Below are 22,703 nucleotides of genomic sequence, written 5' to 3' on the forward strand. Positions count from 1 at the left end.
GTCGGGTTAGATTAAGAGAGAAGTTGTATATACAGAGGCGTCGATCCGGGGGGGGGGGGGGGCAGGGGGGCGATCGTCCCACCAATGAAAATATTTGAGGGGGGCAAACATATCGCGTCCCCCCCCCCCCAAATAATTCCGCATGTGCAACTAAAAAATAAAATAAGATTGTAATGCTACAGTGAAATCAGCAAGCGAGATTGAGATACCAACTAGATTTTGATTTAAAATCGTGCTCAAGATGTCTGCTTTTCAGATTGGAATAGTAATACTATTACTAACCCAACCACTCCCAAATGTCCTAACTTGTGATTTAGTGAGGGTAATATTGAAAGATCCCCATCCACAAGAACATTTGTGTCAATCATCCCCCCAACCAAGAATACCGATCGACACCCATGTAACGAAGCTTCGGAATTAACGAAAGTATGCGCTGAAAAAAACAGTGTCCCACATGGTATTCAAAGTGTGAAAACAACATGAAATCAATTGAATTTGCACAGTGATCCATGCACTTGCAAGTGAACACACTGCAAACACGGACATGGTGTGCAGTATAGGGCTTGCCCTCTTTTTCTAAATTAATTTATTCAACTCCAAGATAATTGGTGGAGAATGCAATAATATAAAACAAAACGCTAAAGCAGTATAAGTGTAAAACAACCAAACAAACACAAAACAAAATCAGAGAATAATGAAACAATTAGGCTAAACACAGATCGGGAGAAAGTTGCTAAAAGGACTTAAAGGGTCCACCCAACATAAAGTTGATTTGAATAAAAAGAAAAAAAAATTCCAACAAGCATAACACTGAAAATAAGAAAGTTATGACATTTTAAAGTTTCGCTTTAATTTCACAAAACGGTTATATTCACAGCCTGGTCGGTATATGCAAATGAGGAGACTGATGACGTCTTCCATGCACTCACTATTTCTTTTGTATATGCATGATTATGAAATATTCTTATTTTCTCCTCATTGTCAAGTGAAACAAAGGGCATTTCCTCCATGAACATGGAATTAGCATTATATAGTTCAGTCAAGATGGTCCTTATTGTAAAATCTGTAAAAAATGAAATATTGTATAATTCAAATATAAATTGAAAACAAAAGAAATAGTGAATGAGGGACTTCATGGGCCGTCTCATTTGCATGTCACCGAGTTGTGCGTATCAATGTTTCGTAAAAATAAGCGGAACTTTGAAATTTCATAACTTTCTTATTTTACTTCCGAAATTTTCAGCGTCATGCTAGTTTGATTTTTCTCTATTTATTCGAATCAACATTTTACCGGGGTGGACTTGACCTTTGAATTATAGAACTTAGTACAAGTTACTTTATTACCGTGCATCAGGAAAGAAGTATTAATATACACTAAAAAATGGGTAGAAAAACACATTTTTTACAACCAACAATAAAACAGCACTTTTCGTATTTTTGTGAAAGAGATTATCTTAAATACTTTTCACATGATCACCAAAATCCCTGACGTAATAGTATTGATTAAGACATTGAAAATGACTGTTCATGACATAAAACAAACCCAAAATAATCATGATGTCACATTTTTCTTCACACAATTTTAGAGAAAATGATTAAGATTTGAATAAAATATTCAACTATATATACTAGTATTCTATCGGTAACGCTCTTATATAGTAAGAAAAACAAAAGCATATCCGCTTGTCAGAGGAACATCACACTGACACTAAATATAGCAAAATAATTATTTTAAAGGACATGTTTTCTCTCTGTATGTCACACATAAAGCACAATAAAGGTGTAAAATTAACTTGTACGTTTTGAAATGATATGTGCAAAGTTCCTCGTTTAAAGGTGCTCCCTTTCTGAAAGGTACAAAATATGTACGTAATATCTTTCACTGCTCTCAGTGTGACATTCGTATTTCTTTGAAATATGAAAGATCAGAGGATTTTTAAACTAGGGGGAGGGGGGGGGCGGACACTTTTTTTTAACGTTTCACAAAATCAAGCGCGAGCTAAATAGGCCCTACTGACATGTGAAGATGATATCACCTCAAACATTGCGAACGTAAAGCACGAGCTGATTTTTTTTTATATCGTGAGATGATAACTTGGTGTTCTAAGCATTATTGTTTTACTAATGAACAGGATGGGTATCTATCTAACTAAACAATTGGCGCGAGCTGATTTTTTGGGGTCTATTTTCTTCACTTTTTGTATTCATGAACATGCAGGACGCGTAAAAACTTGAATAGCGAGAAGAACAATTTGTGCATATTGACTCCAGCACTTGATTTTTAAGCCCCATGTTATTCTATTAGATAAATCCTTTGTCTATCTCAATCAAAAACCACTGTGTGCAAAAAGCGTGAGCAAAATTTATATAACGACCAGCAAGATTTTTGCTAGTGATTGAATATTTTTGGGAGTTCAGAGTGAATGGGAGAAAACAAATCAAAATTTAATGCTGCTTTGGGGCACTTTAGAGCATTAGTATAGGATGCCTATTAACGCATTTATTATCTTTTTTTAAGTTTTCAAAATTTCGGGGGGCAAGGGGGTGCCAGCACTGTATAGGATGCAAAGCTGCTATTTAAGGTGCTTTACTTTCTGAAAGGTATAAAGTGGGTAAAAAATTGCACCTTTAACTGCTCCAAGTTGACATTAGTCTTCAACTTTCATAATAAACCAAGCATTAAATAGTTTATGCAAATCGCGTAAAAGACATCGCATAGCCGTACAAGGGGAGGGGGGGGGGGGGAGTGGGGTGTTGAGCCGCGGAAACCCTCCCCGTATGATACGAAAACGGAAAGAAAAGGGGGGAACTTATACATTGTTATCGGGTTTTCTTAGTGATAACTTCTTTTGATGTACATTTAAACCTATATATGTCTCTCAAAATTAAATCAATTCTCAGTTGTTGTTTTTTTTTACAAGGGAGACCAAATCATTGGTGAAGAAAAGTTCCCTTCCCCCACTTCACCCACTCCCCAATCTGGTAAGGACATGCAGTGGAATGTAGTTTGGACACTTTGAGGAATACCAGCCACCCCAGTAACTGATTCAAAACATGGTTTTAGATTAAATTAAAGTCCACTAGTATTACAATTTCATCCAACAGAAGTTTGCCGAATACATGATCATATAGTATGGCTTAAAATTCCAGTTTCAGCATGAAGAGAGAAAGCATCGTACAAGCGATATACTAGTTAGCATGTTAATCCTACAACAAAAATATTATATCACATATAATTTTTCTATGATAAAAAATGTGCATAATAATGACCAAGAATAAACGATACATAATGCAAGTTAAGATAAACAATAATTTTGTATACTTGCTAAACTTTCTATTGTACAATAATCATGATAATGACCTTTATTGCTTTCCTTAAAATCATTCAGAATACATGATTTTCTTTCCTACACACCGAACATGCCATATAGGTCTATAACTATTTTTTAACAGTTACAAGTATATAAGGATATAATTTTATAAAGGAAATGTCTACTTGAAAGCATAGATCATTTTAATATTCAACCCTTGGCGGTTAAATGGTTGAATATGATTTCTCTCGACAATAACTGTGGTATTGATCTTCATCGTCTTCTTCTTATTATTCAGAATAATGTGTTTTTATCATACACACCCAATAAAACTATTATATCATTTGCATTATAGGCTAATAAGTAAAATGGAGGATTCTATTATGTTGCTACCCGATGAAAAAAAAATGATACAAACGTAATAATCAGTAACCATAATAGACAACATTCATAACAACAATTAAACACGTGCATATTATACATTAACCTAAATGAACATAGAAATCAGTAAGAATTAATGAGGCCTTCAAAGTTAACATGCTTAAAGAGTAATTTAAATAAGTTAAGAGTATTTGGGTAGATACTGTATAAAATGGCCAGACTGAGTCTTTAACTGAAATACAAAAAGTTGCAATCCATAATCAGATGATGTACATAGAACAGAAAAATCCGTTGAAGTCTGAAATTTTTATCCATAAAAACATTTCTCTCTAAACGATGACAGTCTGAATAATTTTGTTTAATGCTACAAACTTATTTTCACCATCATGTTTAACATCTAGCACTGCAACGAATTTCGGTTACTCTTAACTTAAACTCTAGAATATTCTATGCATGATTTGAATATAAAGCACTTTTAAAGCAGCAGAAATTTACGCAGAAAAAAATATAGGCGAAAATTAAGTATTTTATTTGTCTGTTTGAAGACGTATATAGAAGGCCTATATGTTGGTTGATATAATGTTACTCATCTGTCTATCGTTCAATAAAAGAAGCGAAGTCTCTAAACATGTCTGATATATGATAATATTCGCAATCACAACCCATTATTGATGAGATACTGGAAGTATACAAGCATGATATTATTTTTCAAATGCATGTGTCACCCTATTACTATGACTCGAGTAATCTTTTCACTCTAAAAACACTGAGTAAAATTTTACCCAATATTTAAAAGGAGTAGCATGTTTGCTGGGTACCTTTTTTTACCCCATAGGGCTAAACATATTCAGGTATATTTTTACCCAACCAACATGCATGTTCCCATTTTACCCAATATTGGGTAAACTTTTTTTTTAGAGTGTTTGAAGACATAGTCAAATCTTATAGCTCAGGTCACAATTTAATGACTTTAAAGCATCTTCAAACTCTCACCGCAAATTTAACCAACTTTTTGTACATTTATTGATTGTATTCCATACAAAATTATCAAACCAATTAACCAAATGAGATATTTATTTACATCATCTTATGTAGGTATGGGGCGATAGACATGACAGACATATGAAGAGTTTTGTTCCAAAAGGAGTTAAATATACTTTTGGTGTTTTTATGTAAATCAAGGTTTTTTAATTCACCACTTTCCCTTAGCCATTGTTTTATTTTGATACATTATGATAGTACAACTAAATCATGATTTCAAAAGTCTAGCATTCATTATCAATTTTTAGAGAATTTTTGAAATTTTATTTTTCGTGGATTTAGCTCCTTTTACCTTAGTAAAATGTAAATTTTTGCCTATTTAAACATGTTTGATATTGGACATTGAACACGAAACGCATAAATATGGCTAGCAGAATACATTCACACTTTTTCTGATGTAGGTAAATCCAATAATATTCTTAAAAATTGCAAAATTCTGTTAATTTCAGCAATATTTGCACTGATGGTATAGACTTGTACACACAACTTGTACCTAAAATATGAATGCATAACTTTATGTAAAATAGGAAAAATAACCAATTTTAAATAACCGTATAGTGGATTTAGCTCCTTTTGGAACAAAACCCAAATTTGAAATAAATTTTTACGAACCTTTCCCCCATCCCCCCCAAAAAAATCAAAATCGATATGTTGCATTTCATTCCCACGGCAAAGTTAAAAAAAATCAATTTTGGTCAAAAGTGGGGGATTAAGCTCCTTTTGGAATCAAGCTCTTCATATAGGTCTACGTTGAATACGAGATAAACTAATAATAATGATAATATAATAAAACTAACAATCTCCACATCCATGAAATTTCGGACGTTAGAATGTCATAGGGTTTGCAATTCGTCCAGGTTAGTTACCCTCGATTAATTGATCGAGATCTTCGTCACTGTCATCTAATATATCCCAATCATTGCCATCTCCGTCATTGCCATCTAATATATCCCAATCCTTTGCTGAGTAGACACGAATCACCTTTCCTATATTGATGACCACGAGGTCATTTCCATGGTTAGCAATCACTGGCCAGTCTTCTGACTTGAAATCTGCTGATACATCGAGCTCGTCTATGATGTACTCAAGAATACGACCATCATTCAGGGAATGCTTGGTGAGAGTAATGGTGCGGCTGCCCAAGCTTGCGGATAGAACGTAGAGGGCGTCACTCTCTGTGCAGGAGATGGACAGGTACATCCTTCCCGGTTCCTTGATTACTTGCTGGATTGTACCATTGTCATCAGTGATGATGACGGCTTTCAAATCCCCTTGGAGGAACACCAACCGACCTGACTTGGCGGCTGCAAGACTTTTAACCCTCTCAGTAGGAACCTTGAAATTATCGAACTCAAGTTGATCTGCCTTAGCAGGGGTATCCCTGGCCTTAGAAAGTGGAGAGCTGCCGAACGCAAAACCGCCGACCTGTTTGACCGGCATGGGTGCAGGAGAAGGGAGTTTCTTAGAGCGACTCCGATAGACAGTAACTGACGTGGATGATCCATACCCTGCTTTGCTCTCTATTTCCTGTGAAGCCGTTTTGCGTTTCGTTCCTGAATCGGTGGGAGAGAACTTGAACCCTATATGATAATGGAACGGGGGGGGGGGGGGTGTTGATTAATAAATGGTTAAAATTTGCAAAGGGTATTTCATTCACATTTGACTTTTCATTTAAATCATAAAATATGAATATAAAATAGTGAGGAACAATGGAGCACAATATGCTTTGAATATGGTACACTAATTTTTAATCACAAACTACGGAACAATGTGTACGCCCTTCTCTCATTCCCCTTATAATGAGTCACATAATTTATGGAAGAAACTCCATCAAACTTTATGGTGTAGTTTAGAATATTGTTGTTTTGTCATCAACATCAGTCCAACCTTAGAATTATGAATGAAACATTTGTTTATTTAGTTTGCCTTATATGGCATGTCGTAGTAAACAAAATATATGCTGTTCGTGATTATGATAGACTATTAGGCCTACAGCTCATCTCACTAAATGGGATTTCGATTCAAATGAAACTGTTATTTTAGACAAATAAATTCTCTATGAAAGAGTACACTCATTTACAACTTACAAGTACAAATTTACAAGTGCATGACCGATTTAATATGCCTACCTGAAACAGATGAAGAACTTTTGGTAGTACTTGGTTGACCAAATGCCGTCGAACTCGAAGATATGCCGAAGGTAAATTGCGACGTGGGCACGCTTGGGGTATTGAAGTTGAATGAAGCAGAATTCGTATGTGTCCCAAATGGCGAACAAGCAGGATATTCTGGTTCGCTATGAACTTGATCGTCCATAGGATTGCTGTCAGTAATGACATCACGGGATTGGAAATCAACAGCAATCCGGGCGTTATTGTTGAGTTGACATGACGAAACTGATATCGACGAACTTGCACTTAAGAAGACTTGATTGGATTTGGAAAATGCATCCAGTTTTATTCGGAAGAATTTCGTATCACCAGCGGTTGTCTCAACAAGGACAGATAGTCTCCTCTTTTCCACTGCTATAGCCATATCTACCACCTGTTTGATGCTTTGATCCTGATTTAGCTTCGTCCAGGTTGATGGTTCAGCATCGAAAGACAACAGTTTCTTATAAATACCATTCTTACAGGCAACGTACAAAGCATTATCGTCACATGAGGTTTTCACAATGTCTTTATCAGGAATAGGAAACATCTGGCTCTCTTGCCAAAAGGGCGGCAGTAACAACGCAGCAAACGGCGACACTGGCGTCGGAAAATTAGGCCCTTGAACCAGGGTACCTCTTAAAGCCAGGAGATCCCTAGAAATTGTCATCGTGACTTCTGACGCGATCTCCTCTTCGAGTTCTTTAAGGACTTCCTCGGGCAAGAAAGGACCCCTCGAGAGGTCGGCCACCTGCTTTGCTGAAATGATGTCATTAGCTTTTATTTGTAGCCTTGTCAGGATATCTGTAGATGTTTTCAAATTGTCTCTGAACGCATTCAGTTTGAGATTGAGCTTTCCCTCAAATACTTCAACCTTCTGCAGGAGTTCCTCTTCAGTTTTGTTCAAATTCATTGCAGCCCTTGCTTTCAAGTCCCGAATATTTTCTCTGAGGTTATGAATCTGCTGGTTTATTTCTGCTTCCTTTTTCTCCACCTCACCGAGTATGGCCTCCACAGATTCCTGCTTACTTTGACAATTTTCCAGACGATCTTTCATCTTCTCCTGTGTTTCCAGAAACATCTTTTGCACTGTTGTGCAGTCATGGTCAGGCTTGGTGTGGTCAAGAACAATGCAGTCTCTGCAGATCCGTTTCTTACATGTCCTGCAGAAGAATCTCCGTATCTCACCTATGTGCTCGTCGCACTCGTATGCCTTTCTCCACAGACCCTCTTCCATCCAATTGATTTTTACCGAACCGTTGACGATTTTCTCCAGGGGCACTGGTCGGTGATCTTTCATTAATATTTTCATTCTTGAATGAGAAGATGCACATGAGTCGCAGATGAAATTGAGACAATCTCTACAATATGTTGTCAGAATCGAATCGCTGTCCCCACAGGCGTCGCAGGCTATTTCGGTCGAGTTCTTCTTAGCCTCTAGAACTTCGATGACCCTGCTTATCAGTGGATCTGACTTCAGACCTGACACACCGTCCACTGGAAGGGTAATTGTTTCTCTGCACATAGGACACTTGATCGAACCCGGGCGAACTCGATCACATTGTTTCAGGCATTCTTCGCAGAAAGAATGTCCACAAGATAAAGATTTAGGATTCTTTAAGGTGTTTATGCAAACAGCACAGTCCAGTTCACGATTGAGTTTTTCCACAGCCTCTGCCGCCATATTTTAATCTAGCATATGGGAATTCTCTTCAACTATATAGCTTAAAGAATGCCACGAATGGTATAATGAATTGAAATATAAGTATATGTCCTACTTACAGCAAAGGCAATCGCGTTGGAAATTCCCACCCTCAATATCAATTTAACTTTGGAAATCCCCACTATGAACAATAAAGCATGATTTGCATAATTATATCTGATCAAACGAGTGTGCTCCCTCTTGTGGTACATCCAGGAACTGACTGTGTGCGTGTTTTTCACGAGATTATTCAGTAAACATACGTATACATATCACATGGGCCTAAATCCATGACGTCATATTATTCAAGGGGGGGGGGCAATAGGATCACCGCTTGGATATATACACCTACCACACACACACACACACACACACACACACACATATATATATATTTATGTATTATATGTACAGGATTATACATTTTTTTAAAATTGCGTAATATATTGAATCCAAATCAAGCTTAGCGTTAATAAATATTTAAGACGAAATTACCAAAGCGATGGCTAACATAGAGCCTTCTGTTTGACTTAAGTAAAGCTTTCAATACATTTAATCACAAAAAATTCCTTCACAGACTACATTCATTCGGAATACAAGACAATGTACACCGTTTTTTTCGAAGATTACTCATTAAACCTAAAAATTCAGGATATTCATATTGAACAGGTTAAATCTATAAATTACCTTAGTCATGTTGATATGACTATTGCTAAAAAGGATTGGTAATAAGATCTTTTCATAAAAGTGAGTAAGATAATCAGTTTTCTTTTCAATGTATCAAGTTTTAATGTTTTATCGGCGACTAAATCTTGTCTTGGCATTTTACAGAAACTGCAAAACCTTGCAGGAAGGACAATTTTGATTTTCTAAATCAAAGTATCAGAGCACAGGAGAGTGCGTGGAATTTTCTATATTTTAAGACAGGAAATATCTTGTAGCAACATAATTTTTTCCATATTGTCTATGCTTCGGAATAAAAATAAATTAAATAGTCACAATTGGTAATACTATTAGTAAAATGCCTTATAGATAAAATTATAGATTTTAAAAGAAGCGTAGCTTTCAAAGATGGAAGGTAAAGAAGAGCTGTAACTTAAAATCCGTTTCTGAAAGAGTCGTGAAAAAAGTGCTTTAGGTGTTTTGTACGACTGTTTCAAGAACGGATTTTGAATTCTCTTTTTTGGTCGTCATGATTGGTACTGACGAAAAGTGTGAGTCTATTCTATCTTTAATGTTTGAGAGGTACGCTCCTTTTAAATCTATTATTTTATTTCCACAGCATTTCTTTGTTGTTTAGGCGTTTTGTTCTGAGTAAAAAAAAAACACTGAAGGCTCTGATTACAGTGAAACAAAATAATGATACCCAAATTTTATTGGACAAAATCCATATTTGGCTTTGTAACAAACAAATTTGACAAACATGTTCAAAGTTATGTAGATCTTATTTCTAAAGCTACTTTTTCTTTGTAAACAAATTACATGATTGACAGATATGTTCAAAATTATGCAATTCTCTTTTCTGAACTATATTTTCAAGGGTTTATAAAGTGCTAGGGGCAATTGTAACATGCCGTTACATCTGCCCCCCGGAAATTTCTTTGGAAATATTTTACCTTTTTAGCTTATGTCGTGGAAATATTAGCCCAAATACAGGTCTAAGAACATATTTTCTAAACATTAAAAAAAATGCGCGTGCTCTGTTCACAGCTTGTCCTTGTACTTAATTTTCTGCTTGGAATGGGAGCCATGGCCACTCGTGTTACAATATTGTCCCCGGTCTCAAATACTGAAATAACTGTGATTATTATTATTTTTTGTTTTGTTAAAAAAACTCAATCAACTTTATCATCAATTTTGCATATCAAATTAATCAAAAGTATACTAAACTAAACGTTTTAGTTTCAACTCACCTCGTCATTCTTTTGTTGAAAGTGCTATGTTAGGCAGGATGTATAGGCCTACTGATGGATAGCTTAAGTGGCTACCCTGGGTTTTACGGTTGTTATTATATCACATTCATATATAAAAAAAATCATCATTAATATACTACTTAAGCATGTAGTATTGATCCGGGTTTTTCATCCAGATTGCAACATTTTGAGAAGTGTTACAGTCTTGTAATATATGCCTCATGAAATATTAAAAAATCCGCCCGCAATTATATTCATGCCACATTATTTCCCCAAGAAGAGAAGAAACAGCACGATTACGAGGATTAGTGCTTGAAGACAAAGTGTAATCATTTTGTTTTTTAATGAGGTATTGTGGCATGAATTTGATTTCTGGTGGCTTTTTATATATATTTGGGGAGGCATCATAATACATTATAATGTATTTCAACAGAATCACGAGGTGGGTTCAACTAAACAGGTTCACAAGAACATTTCATCAATTTAAAATAATGCACAATTGATGATTTATACCGAGGTTTTTTATACCAAGGTTTTATACCGAGGTTTTTTTTACCTGACTGCTAAGAAAGCACGAATGCCTGTGGGCAAGCAACCAGGGGGCAAACAGCTTAAGGTCCTCTCAGAGGGACCTGATAATGAGGATAAACGTCTACACCAAATGGCACAAGCGCATATCATTTGGGAATCGAACCCGGGTCACCGGAATCCGAAACCCCCGCTCTACCGACTGAGCTATCGCGCCTCCTCAAATGAAGTTGATTGATTTCTTTTAACAAAATAAGAAAAATAATCAGTTAGACAATACACATTAATAGATATAGAAAGTACGATATGAAAAACAAGTATAATTAGATCAGAATACAACCATTTGCATCTACAGAGTATTTATACCGTTATGACCAAATATGAATATAATGAAAGATACAGTCTGGCGATTAATTAATTGGCATCAAGGTAAGCAGTCTGGATTGCTACAATTGTGAAGAATGGTTTTATATAGCATGATTAATATTCCTACGTCAGAAACTAACATGACACATTGATCATAGTGATAAACTTTTGAAATCCCTCTCTAAAAATAATTTCAAAAATAACAAGAAAACACGACAACCTCATTAATCTGTATCATGTTATTTTCCGTTTTCACCCTTTCTTTCTCCAAATCAAGACTTCTAAGATAATGTCAATCAGGAAGAAATATAAAACGTTAAGAAAATAACCATCAACGTGAACTAAGGGAGAAATGTATGTCGCGTGTCACTCTGCATCGGTCTATTTGTACATAAATTTTGATAGTAACAGTCCATTGTGGTTGGCGAATTCTGTTATTTTCTCATCCCTCCCTCCCATTCAACAAGCTGCCTTCTTGACCCTTGCCGTGATCATCGAATGGCGTGTAAAATTCATTAGGGCACATCGATGACAAATGCCGACACCTTTTGGCAGTGGGGAGAAAAGCAGCAGATGACAATATTTGTTCGCGAACCCGTCGAAAGCGAAAGAGTCGGAGTCTCTGTTTATCTAGAGTTGAGACTATCGCTGCGTAAGTTCCATCTCAAATGGCATAGGGATGTAGGTCAGTCCGCTCCTTGGTTCAAGGCTTACCGAGTCTGGTCCTTGTGGCGCCCTGGCGTTGAAGCGATGAGTAAGGTTGGACACCAAGATAAACCGTTCCATCATGGCCATGTCCGATCCAACGCAATGTCTACGCCCTGGGAGACACATGAGAAGGTATAAACTTATCAATATACAGTGCGTCCCACAAATAGGAAACCCGTTTTCAGAGATAAATTTCACAATTATCAAACATGTGTTTCCTATGAATTTGATAATAACTGATGGTATAATATAACTGATGGCAAGAGTGGAATCTCATCTTTAATTTGAGACCAACAGCTTAGCAAATGAATCACGCATGGCAGGAGACAAACAATAAATATTGAGGCCTATCAAAAACAATTTGTGCAGAAACCCATGTAAGAATCTGAATCGACTCTCATTTCAAGGATTAGTGACAAAAACTTAACAAAGAATAAAAAAAATGATAATGAGTCAATCATCGAACAAGCAATGTTGTCGTATCAGTAATCTTGTCCAATTTTTCTGCGCTACCTGATTTTGACATTTAATTTCACACTCGTCTTGCTCATTAATGCGTGAAGTGTTCGTCACATATAGTATGTATCAAAATGTAGAGGAATAATTGAATTGTATGTTGATGTAAATTGAATATTATACTTGATTTGCATTTGAAGAAAAAAAGATGTGGGAATCTCGGTTTTCCCTTTTCCGGGGGCGCATTTTTTAATGGCAATAAACAAAGTCGGTATATTGCATGAAACTCTGGTGGGGCACTAAATTGGGGAAGAAACGAGAAATGGTCTTTCAGATCCACGGTAATATGCTGCTTTAAGCAAGTATGATAACGATGATGACGATCGATGATAATTATGTTAATGATGCTGATTAGAGAAATAACGAAAGCAACAATGACATTCCTTATCATTATTTTTAAATATTATTATTTTAATCATTACTATTTTTTTTTTTAATTATCATTATTTCACTATCACTACCACTACTACTATTACTACTATACTACTACTACTACTACTACTACTACTACTACTACTACTACTAGTACTATTATTGTTGCTGTTGTCATCATATCCATCATTATAGCAAATATACATTCTTGATGTATTCTATTCATAATACTATATTAATTACATAGATGCTGACCGGTATGAAGTATGAAATATATATGAAAGATATATAAATCACATGTCAATATATAAAAAGATATAGTAGTCGAATAATAAGTGTATCTCGGGGGGGGGGTGAAACTCGATTGGAACTTAAAAAAAAATCAAGCATATAAATAAAAACAAATGAGTAGCATACATGGGAATAACTTCGATCTACTACATAAAAGACAAGTACTTCACCTATTCCAAACTGAGAACGTGCCCGTTCCACTAGCGACGTCTTCAGCTGGCCTTGGTCGTCTAGGTAACGGGATGGGTTGAATTTCTGTGGTTCTGGGAACACATTTGGATCATGGAGCACAGCGTAAAGGTTCGCGATGACCACGGTCCCTTTAGGGATGTCGAAGCCATGAAATTTCGCATCTTCCTTAGACCCATGCGGCACACCTATCAGAAGGCGAGAGAAAGTTAAGAATGTCATAATGCGTCCCCCAGGGATAGGTGCTATCACCAATTCATTTCATCTCAAAAATGAAATTCGCAGAAAATATTGATCTCTTCCATTTAACATATGATAACAGTTTTAGATAGATAGATAGAACGCAAATTATATTACTGAAATTAAGTCTATTATTTCCTAAAGTTATTTTAAGGCTATTGTTGATATTTTCTATGTATAAGTGTACTACACAAATACAAGCAAAATACCTAATTTATTTATTCACTGTACTACAGTGAATAAAAAAATGAAGGTATCTGTTTTTTTTTCTATACTTAGCCTTCGGCTTTATCCGTTACTCTTATGCTATGTTGATTTAATAAACCAATAACCGATACTATGAGGGGTGATCTTAATTAATATAAATTTAACGGTATACAGGTTCTCCTGTCTATAATATCAAAATCGCAGAGCAAAACTCTTTGATCTCTGATTCTAAAAAAGATTAACCGATCGATATCAAAACCAGATATTCACACATGAATATTCCTGATTGAAATGAGTATTTGAAATGATTTTTTAAACAAATATATTCTGACCGCGATAGGTTTATTTGATATTCTAAAATAATTGGGCTATACATGTATATTTTTCCAGATAAAATCTTGGATTGTCGTGTTTATTTCGATGTTTGAATATTTTTTGCAATTGCCTCGAGAATATGCCCTAAACAATGTATTAAGAAACAAGTCTTTGATATTTATTTTGCGATCAGACAATATAAAGACAATATTTATACCTACATATTTTACACATTATTTCGGAAAGACAAAAAATAATTGATTATCATTCATTATCATTATTATTATTATAAGTATGATTACGATGATGATTCTACTCCAACTACTACTACTACTATTTCTACCACTACTATTTCTACCATACTTTCACTATACTACTACTACTACGACGACGACGACTACTAGTACTACTACTTCTACTACTACTATACTACTACGTACTTCTACTACTATCACGTACTTCTACTACTACTACTACTACTACTACTACTAATTATAATAATAATAATACTATTACTACTATAATGCTACTACTAATACTATTACTACTACTACTACTACTACTACTACTACTACTATGCTACTATACATGCTTATACTATTACCACCGCCACCATTACTACTATACTGCTACTACTAATTCTACTACTAGGGCCTAGTATTGCAAATAAAATTATGTGAAACCAACGTTACCTAGTGGTCCAGGGCATCCGGTTCGCAAACTTTCTGTTAAGAATGCCTGGGTGTACGGTAGATTTGGTCTATCTTCTAGGGTTGGTAACCTGTCCCGTCCTACAACACGATCAATTTCTTCTTGCATCTTACGCTGTTCATCCTCATATTTGATCAGATGAAGGAAAGTCCATTTTAAAGACGAAGCTGCGTTGCATAAACAAACAAACAAAAGATTGGTGTTAGTACGTAGGATTGTAACATGTATTATTCACAATATTATCATAATAATTATATTAGAATAAATTTAAGTTAAAAGACACCAACAAGTTGATTTGTTGAGACAGAAACAAATCGGGCTAAACGACGATATTTTTCACGTAAATCGGGTATTATTTTATATTATTTTAATGGGAAATATTATATTACAATTATTTCACTTAAAGTGCTTGCACGACAATATGATACGCACATTTGTATTTTATACCTATCATTAAAAATCAAGAGTAATACTTTTTAATTTTTTTTTGCTTCATTTTTTTTCTTAGATACCAAGGAAGCTTTTGATTTAATTACAATTAAGACTTCTGAAGAACTCAGTTTTGATTCAAACCCTAACCTAAAGTTTTGATTTAAGTATGGATAACCAATCGTGACCCCTCCACTAATAGTAGAGGATTAATGTATCCCATTAGACGCTTTTATCAATCATAATATGAACTTGAAAATTTCAGCTTCACATAGGCCTAATTTTAGCACAGAATTACACCTACATGGTCTTTGTTGGATAGGGTTTCCGAATACATGGGCGATAGAATAGAACAATACAATTCTACAATTTATCTAATGATGTTTAATAATAGTGTTATAAGATATCATACAAAAGATTAAACAAACTTTCTTATTTAGAACACTACGTCTGGGATTTTTCAAAATTGTGCTTTTTATTTTTTCTTATCGTACTTATAAAATCATTGCTGTAATAGCTCAGTTGGGCGGAATTAACCTGTAAGATATCCCATACATAATAATTAAACCAATGATCAATAGAAAGGAGAAGAAAAGTATGTTCTAAAAATAGTCACGTGCACATAAAATGCGTGACACCGCCACTGATACCGACCCCCCTGCCCTTAAAATGTAAATAAAACGAGGTCATACCAGATGACGAATAATTACACAGTGAAAACAATTATACAACACTGTTTACTATATGAACCTTACAGTAATTGTTTAAACAGTTTAAACAAGTGTTTAAATCTTAAGCAATAAAGTTTAATTTTCAATTTCTAATCTTCAATAAATTAAACATGATTGTTTCAACGGTTAAACAAATACTGTAAGGTTCATATAGTAAACAGCGTTGTATAAAATCTTAAACAGAGTTTTTACTGTGTATCAACATGAAACGGAAAATGGAGAATGATATAAGATCGAAAAAAAGCTTTCACTACCAAACGAAATTTGGTCACGAGAAATTCAACTAGAAAAAAGGGGTTTCGATACAATTAGAATGAAGCTGATTTTAATTAGATATATCCTATTGAGTATACTTAACACATCTCCAGGGAAGCAGGGGTGCTTGGGGTGAATAATACACGGAACACCCCAATCATCCCCGCTTATAAAGTGTCATGGACACAAGGCGTACCTGTCGTATCTGTCCCCGCTGCAAAAATATCGCCTATGAAATGCAGTAACTGTTCCCGACTGAAACCCGTCGGAGCCAGAAGCTCTCCGTTATTATTCGCCCTCTCCTCTTCTTTCTTGTGCATCTCAAGGAGGAAGGCATCGATAAGATCACGGGGATCCCTGCTTGGATCGAAGGCTCTTTGATGTTCTTCGCATTCCCTGGTAAAGAGACCATTCTCCAGTTGTTTGACGGCGTTCCCCAGTTCATGGTACCCGCTGAAAGGGACGTACTTCATCCAGCTTAGGTAATTTGTCACTCCTGAAAAATGAAGAGAAATCAAATTCTGAAAAGGAATCTAAAACTATTTTTTAAATATATAGATAGATTTCATGAAAAAGCGATTTAGGGCACCAACCAAGCAATATAACACGTTATCTCATATTTGGTCTCTCCCCAACCCATGCTTCTTTTGTCTATTTTATTACTTAAAACTCGCCAGGGCGGACACATTACCTCTTTCGCTGCACCACCAATGCATGGTCACTAATCCTTGCTTTTACAGTTTTTCATATGCCCCTTGCACCCCTAACCAATATACGCACCTGCTACGCCAGTCATTTCAAATATCCTGTCAAGCTTATGAAGGAAATCGGTAAACTTTTCATCGTCGTACTCGAATCGCCGACCGAAAACCATCTTACAGGTGACGTCACAGACAGTCGACATGATGTAGATGAATGGATTGAAAGGTTTCTTGATCTTGGAGAATTCCTTCATCAGGATTGAAATCTCGACATCGATGGCGTCTCGTAGGGAGCCCTGAAGACGACCCATGCCGTAGTTCCGCAGGGCGCGAAGTGTGAACCGACGTTGTTCTTTCCAGTGGTTTTCAATGTAGCAGCATGCAACTCCTGTGTGGAAAATTATAGGGATAATTGTAGTGTGAAATGCAGTGGCTTTGCAAGTGTTATCAGTTAAGCTATGGAGTCCAACAATTTATCATAACCAGCGTAAATCCTGGGTACCCAAAATAATGTGACGCAAATGTTTGTGATTTCGATTTACCAACCATCGGTGTCAAAAAACCTTTCTGTACGAAGAGCGTAAGAGAAAGTCCAAACCCCCTCAAAATGGTTTGAACAAAAAGAAACAATTCAGACAAGTATTACCATGAAAATTCATTAAAATCTGATAAAAAGTTTTAAAAGGTTATCACTTTCGCTTAATTATACAAAGATACAGTTATATATGCACATCCAGGTTGCTATGTGCCAATAAATGACCCTTTTAGAACAATTTGATTTAGTGACAAATTCTGACATGATGTCCACACTTTTACCCTTTCCTTTCATTTCATTACCTTTTTTAAAAAAAATTCTCCTTCATTTTTTTTCCTTCCGTTCCAGGAACTTGCCCACTACCCCATCTCTCAATCTGTACGATTTCAATACGTTTTTTTTTAAGATCACTGTAGATACGTCATTTTCTTTGTTTTAAGATGGTGCCCTTTTCGATAGAAAAAGTGTTCTTTTTTCCTTGTGCCCCATTCTCCCACTTTCAACTTCGCTCCGCCACCCCAGGATCAATGAACTGGGAGAAGAATAATGGAATATGATGGGTTCACAAAATATATAGTTACGGCGTATTTAACTACATGCTTTTCATGCCGAAAAAGGCATACTGGGGCCCATTCAATATACATTTACAGCTATGATAACTTTTTGCAATCATGGCGTCTTTCATGGAAACTTCGAACAATGAGACATTGGACGAACTCGACAGAGATGGAACAGACACTCCAAAGAGCGAACAGATGACAAGACGAAGTGGTTTGAGATTACCTACATCTATTGGCAATTAGACCAAATGGGTATTAGACCATACAGCTTAGGGCCCGTTTGATAAAGGACTTGCAATTGTTGTAACTTTGCAATTATGGCAATTCCCATGAAAAATTTGACTTTGGTTGGCTGTTGAGCCCTGTTACCATGGTAGTTGTCATAATTGTAAAGTAACAACAGTTGTAGCCCTTTATGAAACGGGCCCCCGATTAGACAAAATTAATTTTTTAACCAAGTGTGTTTTGGGTGTGGTTTTATAGACACTGATAATAGACCATGATTACCTCCTTGTGTCGTCAATATATTTTGTATTGGCGGTTTAATTGCATGAGGTGAGAGCAGACTATTAAGACAATGATTATAAAAGTTACCAAAATGTGCCGTTAATGTCCTACGTAGTCTTGACATTTTGGTATATTTACCAAAATATGTTGTAAAATAATACAGGAAAATGTTGGTACATTGCACATGTTGGTATTTTACCAAAATGTGCCGTAACACCCCACCCCTCATGAAAAGAAATCCTGGTGCTGCTCCTACTCCCGGCATTCTTCATCGATAACTTTAAGTATGCACGACATCATGCAGGATTTAAAAGTGAGAGATTAAAGATTTTTTTCGGCACTAACACATTTACAAGATATAATGCGAATGACAATATTGCTAATTTCAATTATAAACCGACGGGTCGGTAGTGAAAAAAATGTAATGCCTTAAACTTCGCAAGTATATGACATCACATCTTAATCCTTACATTGTCATGGTATTTGGTTGAGCCCATCATGAATATAATGATAATATTTAAGAGAAAAATATTTATACCGACCATGTCGGACATGACCTTTCTTTCTAACATGAAAAGAAAAGCATAAGATAATCAACTAATTTTTTTGACATGAGTTTCATTACAGATCAAGCATGCGATCTTAAACACATAGGAGTAATGCCGAAAATTTCTTCACAATTTTCTTTGGTATATCTTCTTACGAGTGGCATACCTGTTAAACCTCGTCAAGCAGGGGGGGTGCACAAATTCTGACAACTAAAAAAAATTGCCTCTTACCCTGTCCATCGCTGTAAAGTTCGAATGCCGAAATCCTCGGCCGATCACTGAAGATATCATCAGTTCTTGAGAAGGCTTCTTTTATCGTCTCGTAATCGTTCAGGAACACCGCTCGGTAGCTGCCCAGAAAACCCCCGAAGATCGGCCCATATCTCTTGGACAGTTTTGTGATACCAACAGAAGGATATTTCTCGTCGAGGTAGGGTAACATGCCGACAATGGGATACCCGAGGGGGCCTGGTGGTAGATGACGAAATCTCCGAAAGCTTGAGCTTTTCAAGTACCATACCAACGTCAGAACAAGGCTTATGGTGGCCAAGACGACTCCGTATGAGTCAGTCAGCAATGCCATTATTTCTCTGATTGTAACTGGTCTACTTTTCTTCAAAGAGAATATTTATGAAATTGGGGATATATATATATATTTTAATATACAAACTACCCTCTACCTCTGCGAATTACTCCGTATCTTGCTTCAAGAGTTGGGATTCGAGCGAATTTTCATGAGCAGCCTAGCTTGCTGTAAAAGCTTCCAAGGGTGTCTTTGACGAAGGGCGACTTGAACCTGTGCACGGCCGGCGGGAATTGGTGATTGCTTGACAGCGAAATAAAAGGCTTCTCCTGTTTTGTGTAAAACTATCTCACTGAGTTATAGGCACATATCATCTCGGTGACTCTTTGTAAGCTTTGGCATGAAACTCCATGAAATGACAGAGGAGCTATGAATAACGGCCTACACTTTTCCTCACTGCAGTACGGAAAACGGTTATGGCGTCGTCCTACGTCTCGGTTCTTCGCTCCGAAGGTCCTGAATGTCAATCTGAACAATACGTTTGCTGAAATGATAGCAGGTTTTTAATACCCAGATTCCCGGGTAGGTTACATAACTTAATCGAGGAGAAGGCTCGGTGTTTGTTTTAGAATGTAAAGATCCCATCGCCCAATACTTCCTGATTATATTTGGCTATTTGCATACTTCAACTAACAAACTACATCTTCGTGATAAAGGCCATGTATACTCTGTGTTACGGGCGGCACTACAGTTGTTAGAGTACCGGGTGCGATCACGCCCCTATATCTTACAAATTAGTGAAAAAAAATAGGGAAACGGAAAAAGAAAGGAGGAAGAAGGGGGGGGGGGGAGAAAGAACACTGGCAGAAATCTGGTCCGAATAGTGTGTGAGGGTGTGTATGTGTGTGTGTGTGTGTGTGTGTGTGGGGGGGGGGTGATAGCAATATATTGACCTGCAAAACTTTTGGGGACGTACACCCCCATACCATTTACACGGAGGTAATCTGTACATAATGCTACCATTAGTTAAAGACCTACAACAATTTCTTTCGATGGCTATATTATGCGACCAAGCGTAAGCTATATAAAATACAGAATGGTGGATGTGTATTATCCAGAGGCGGACCGTGACCCGGAGGAGACAAAGCATTGGAGGGGTGCGACATTGTTCACAAACAATACAGTGCCCCCGACAGTGCCCCTGCAATGCATCACGGTCAATGCATATTATGTATATACATGTATACCGTAAACAGAATACTACCACCTTACCTATATCACGGTTTTTGTATGGTTATACATGTATATCATAATGGATTTGTTAGATAAAAAATGAATTAAAGTTAATATAGTTAATATAGGTTTTCCCGTCCAATTTCGCACTCATTGCATGCAACAGGAAAGATAGGTCATTGAATTTCGCACAAAGTGCATGAGAAAGTATAAATAGGTCATTCAATTCAATAGATAGGGCAGCCAAAATCACCAGTCGGCATTCAAATTTGCTATAGTGCAAACCAAATAGCCATTTGGCATTCATAATCGCTTTAGAGCAACCAAATCCGCCACTCGGCATACGAATGTGTACGTATAAGTGCAACCAAGTTCGCCCGTGAAACCTCCTCGAGATATGTTAGGGCATTCAATTTCGCCATAGTGCATCCAATTATACAAATTGTGCATGAAATTTAGCACACGCAATTTTTTACATTTGTTTTATAACTTTCTCATGTTTATATTTTCTTCCATTTTATGAATTTAGTATGTCCATATTAAGTCAGCGAAAAAAAATAAATATCGGATGACTGAAAACATGAATTAACAGAGGGAAAATTCCCTGGCATTTCCCTGTGTTAATTCATATGTCTTTTTGATCATTGTAGTATTTTTTTGGTTCTTAATGTACATTTTCTTGTCATTTGCACCATCTCTTCGATATATGCATTGACTAGAGACATAATCATAGAATGTATACACTATCATGATTTCCTTCTTTCATATTTACGTTTAATATTCTTTTTATCTGGCATCTGTTTTCATATGACTTTAATTATTTGAAACAATAGTCTTTTCATTAAAACTTAAGACATTGACTACGGTTTTCTTCCCTTATACAGTGTGTATAAAAAAGTTTACACTTTGAAAAAGCCTTGAGAATTACAAAGATATACAACATGTGGGTAATTTTTCACATATAATCATGGGTTTGGGTCTCATCTATCCAATAAAAGTTAAAGTTTTGACAGAATTTTACACTTGAGTGAGCACTGTCCATTTTCGTTTCACGTTGTGACAAGGGGAAAGGGCGAAATCATACCCTGCAAAACATTTCTCACACATTTTCCCTGCATCTTTGGTCAAATGAAATAAAACGGATACCTTCAAGCATTTTGTAACAGTTTTGCCACCCAAATTGAAATTTCAACACTTAGTAAGCACAACCTTTACCCTTTTTGTGCCATCTGGATCTGAGGACATAACTGAATCTGAACAAAAGTTTATATCAGACATCTCCAGCTTTTTTCACTAAGTTTCTATCATTTAAAGTGGGCTTACATTTCGTTTTTCATTTAATTCTTGTTTCTCCACACTTTTCCCAAGCTTGACAATGATTACCAAAAGGAAAATCAAGCCAAAGCCATTTCATGTAAATCACAAATCAGTGTAAAGCAAATATCAATTCAATTCAATTCTCTTATTTCATTTCCATTCAAAACATACAAAGTAATATAAAGCAATACAAATCAAGTACAATTTTATAGAAGGGCATTCTTACTTCGTAAAGCAGAAAAAACAGTATAATATAGAGCATAAATGGAAATTAGGGGATCCACTAAAAAGCAAAGCTTGTAAAGTGTGGATCTCCCTTGGAAATGAAGAAATTATAGTTGACTTATTCTTATATGCGTACATGCATATATCAAAGGAAAGAAAAAGAGAACAAAGGAAATCATATTGATATCGTCACGATGG

General features: G+C 36.0%; 2 protein-coding genes across 2 annotated transcripts; both read right to left on the reverse strand.

Moving 5' to 3' along the window:
- Positions 1–5,013: 5,013 nt before the first annotated feature.
- On the reverse strand, positions 5,014–8,903 carry LOC121414157. The gene is made up of 2 exons (XM_041607229.1): positions 6,863–8,903; positions 5,014–6,313 (listed from the first exon to the last, which is right to left on the reverse strand). Exons 1-2 carry the CDS (start codon positions 8,565–8,567, stop codon positions 5,592–5,594), a joined length of 2,427 nt encoding a protein of 808 aa, XP_041463163.1. The 5' UTR covers positions 8,568–8,903; the 3' UTR covers positions 5,014–5,591.
- Positions 8,904–9,926: 1,023 nt separating this feature from the next.
- Positions 9,927–20,515, reverse strand: LOC121414158 (cytochrome P450 2U1-like). Its single transcript, XM_041607231.1, has 6 exons — positions 19,439–20,515; positions 17,137–17,445; positions 16,553–16,852; positions 14,923–15,108; positions 13,450–13,656; positions 9,927–12,213 (listed from the first exon to the last, which is right to left on the reverse strand). The coding sequence occupies exons 1-6, from the start codon at positions 19,788–19,790 to the stop codon at positions 12,035–12,037; spliced, it is 1,533 nt and encodes a 510-aa protein (XP_041463165.1). The 5' UTR covers positions 19,791–20,515; the 3' UTR covers positions 9,927–12,034.
- Between the last annotated feature and the right edge of the window lie 2,188 nt (positions 20,516–22,703).

This window comes from Lytechinus variegatus, chromosome 4 (genome assembly GCF_018143015.1).
Source record: "Lytechinus variegatus isolate NC3 chromosome 4, Lvar_3.0, whole genome shotgun sequence".
NCBI classification, from domain to species: Eukaryota; Metazoa; Echinodermata; class Echinoidea; order Temnopleuroida; family Toxopneustidae; genus Lytechinus; species Lytechinus variegatus.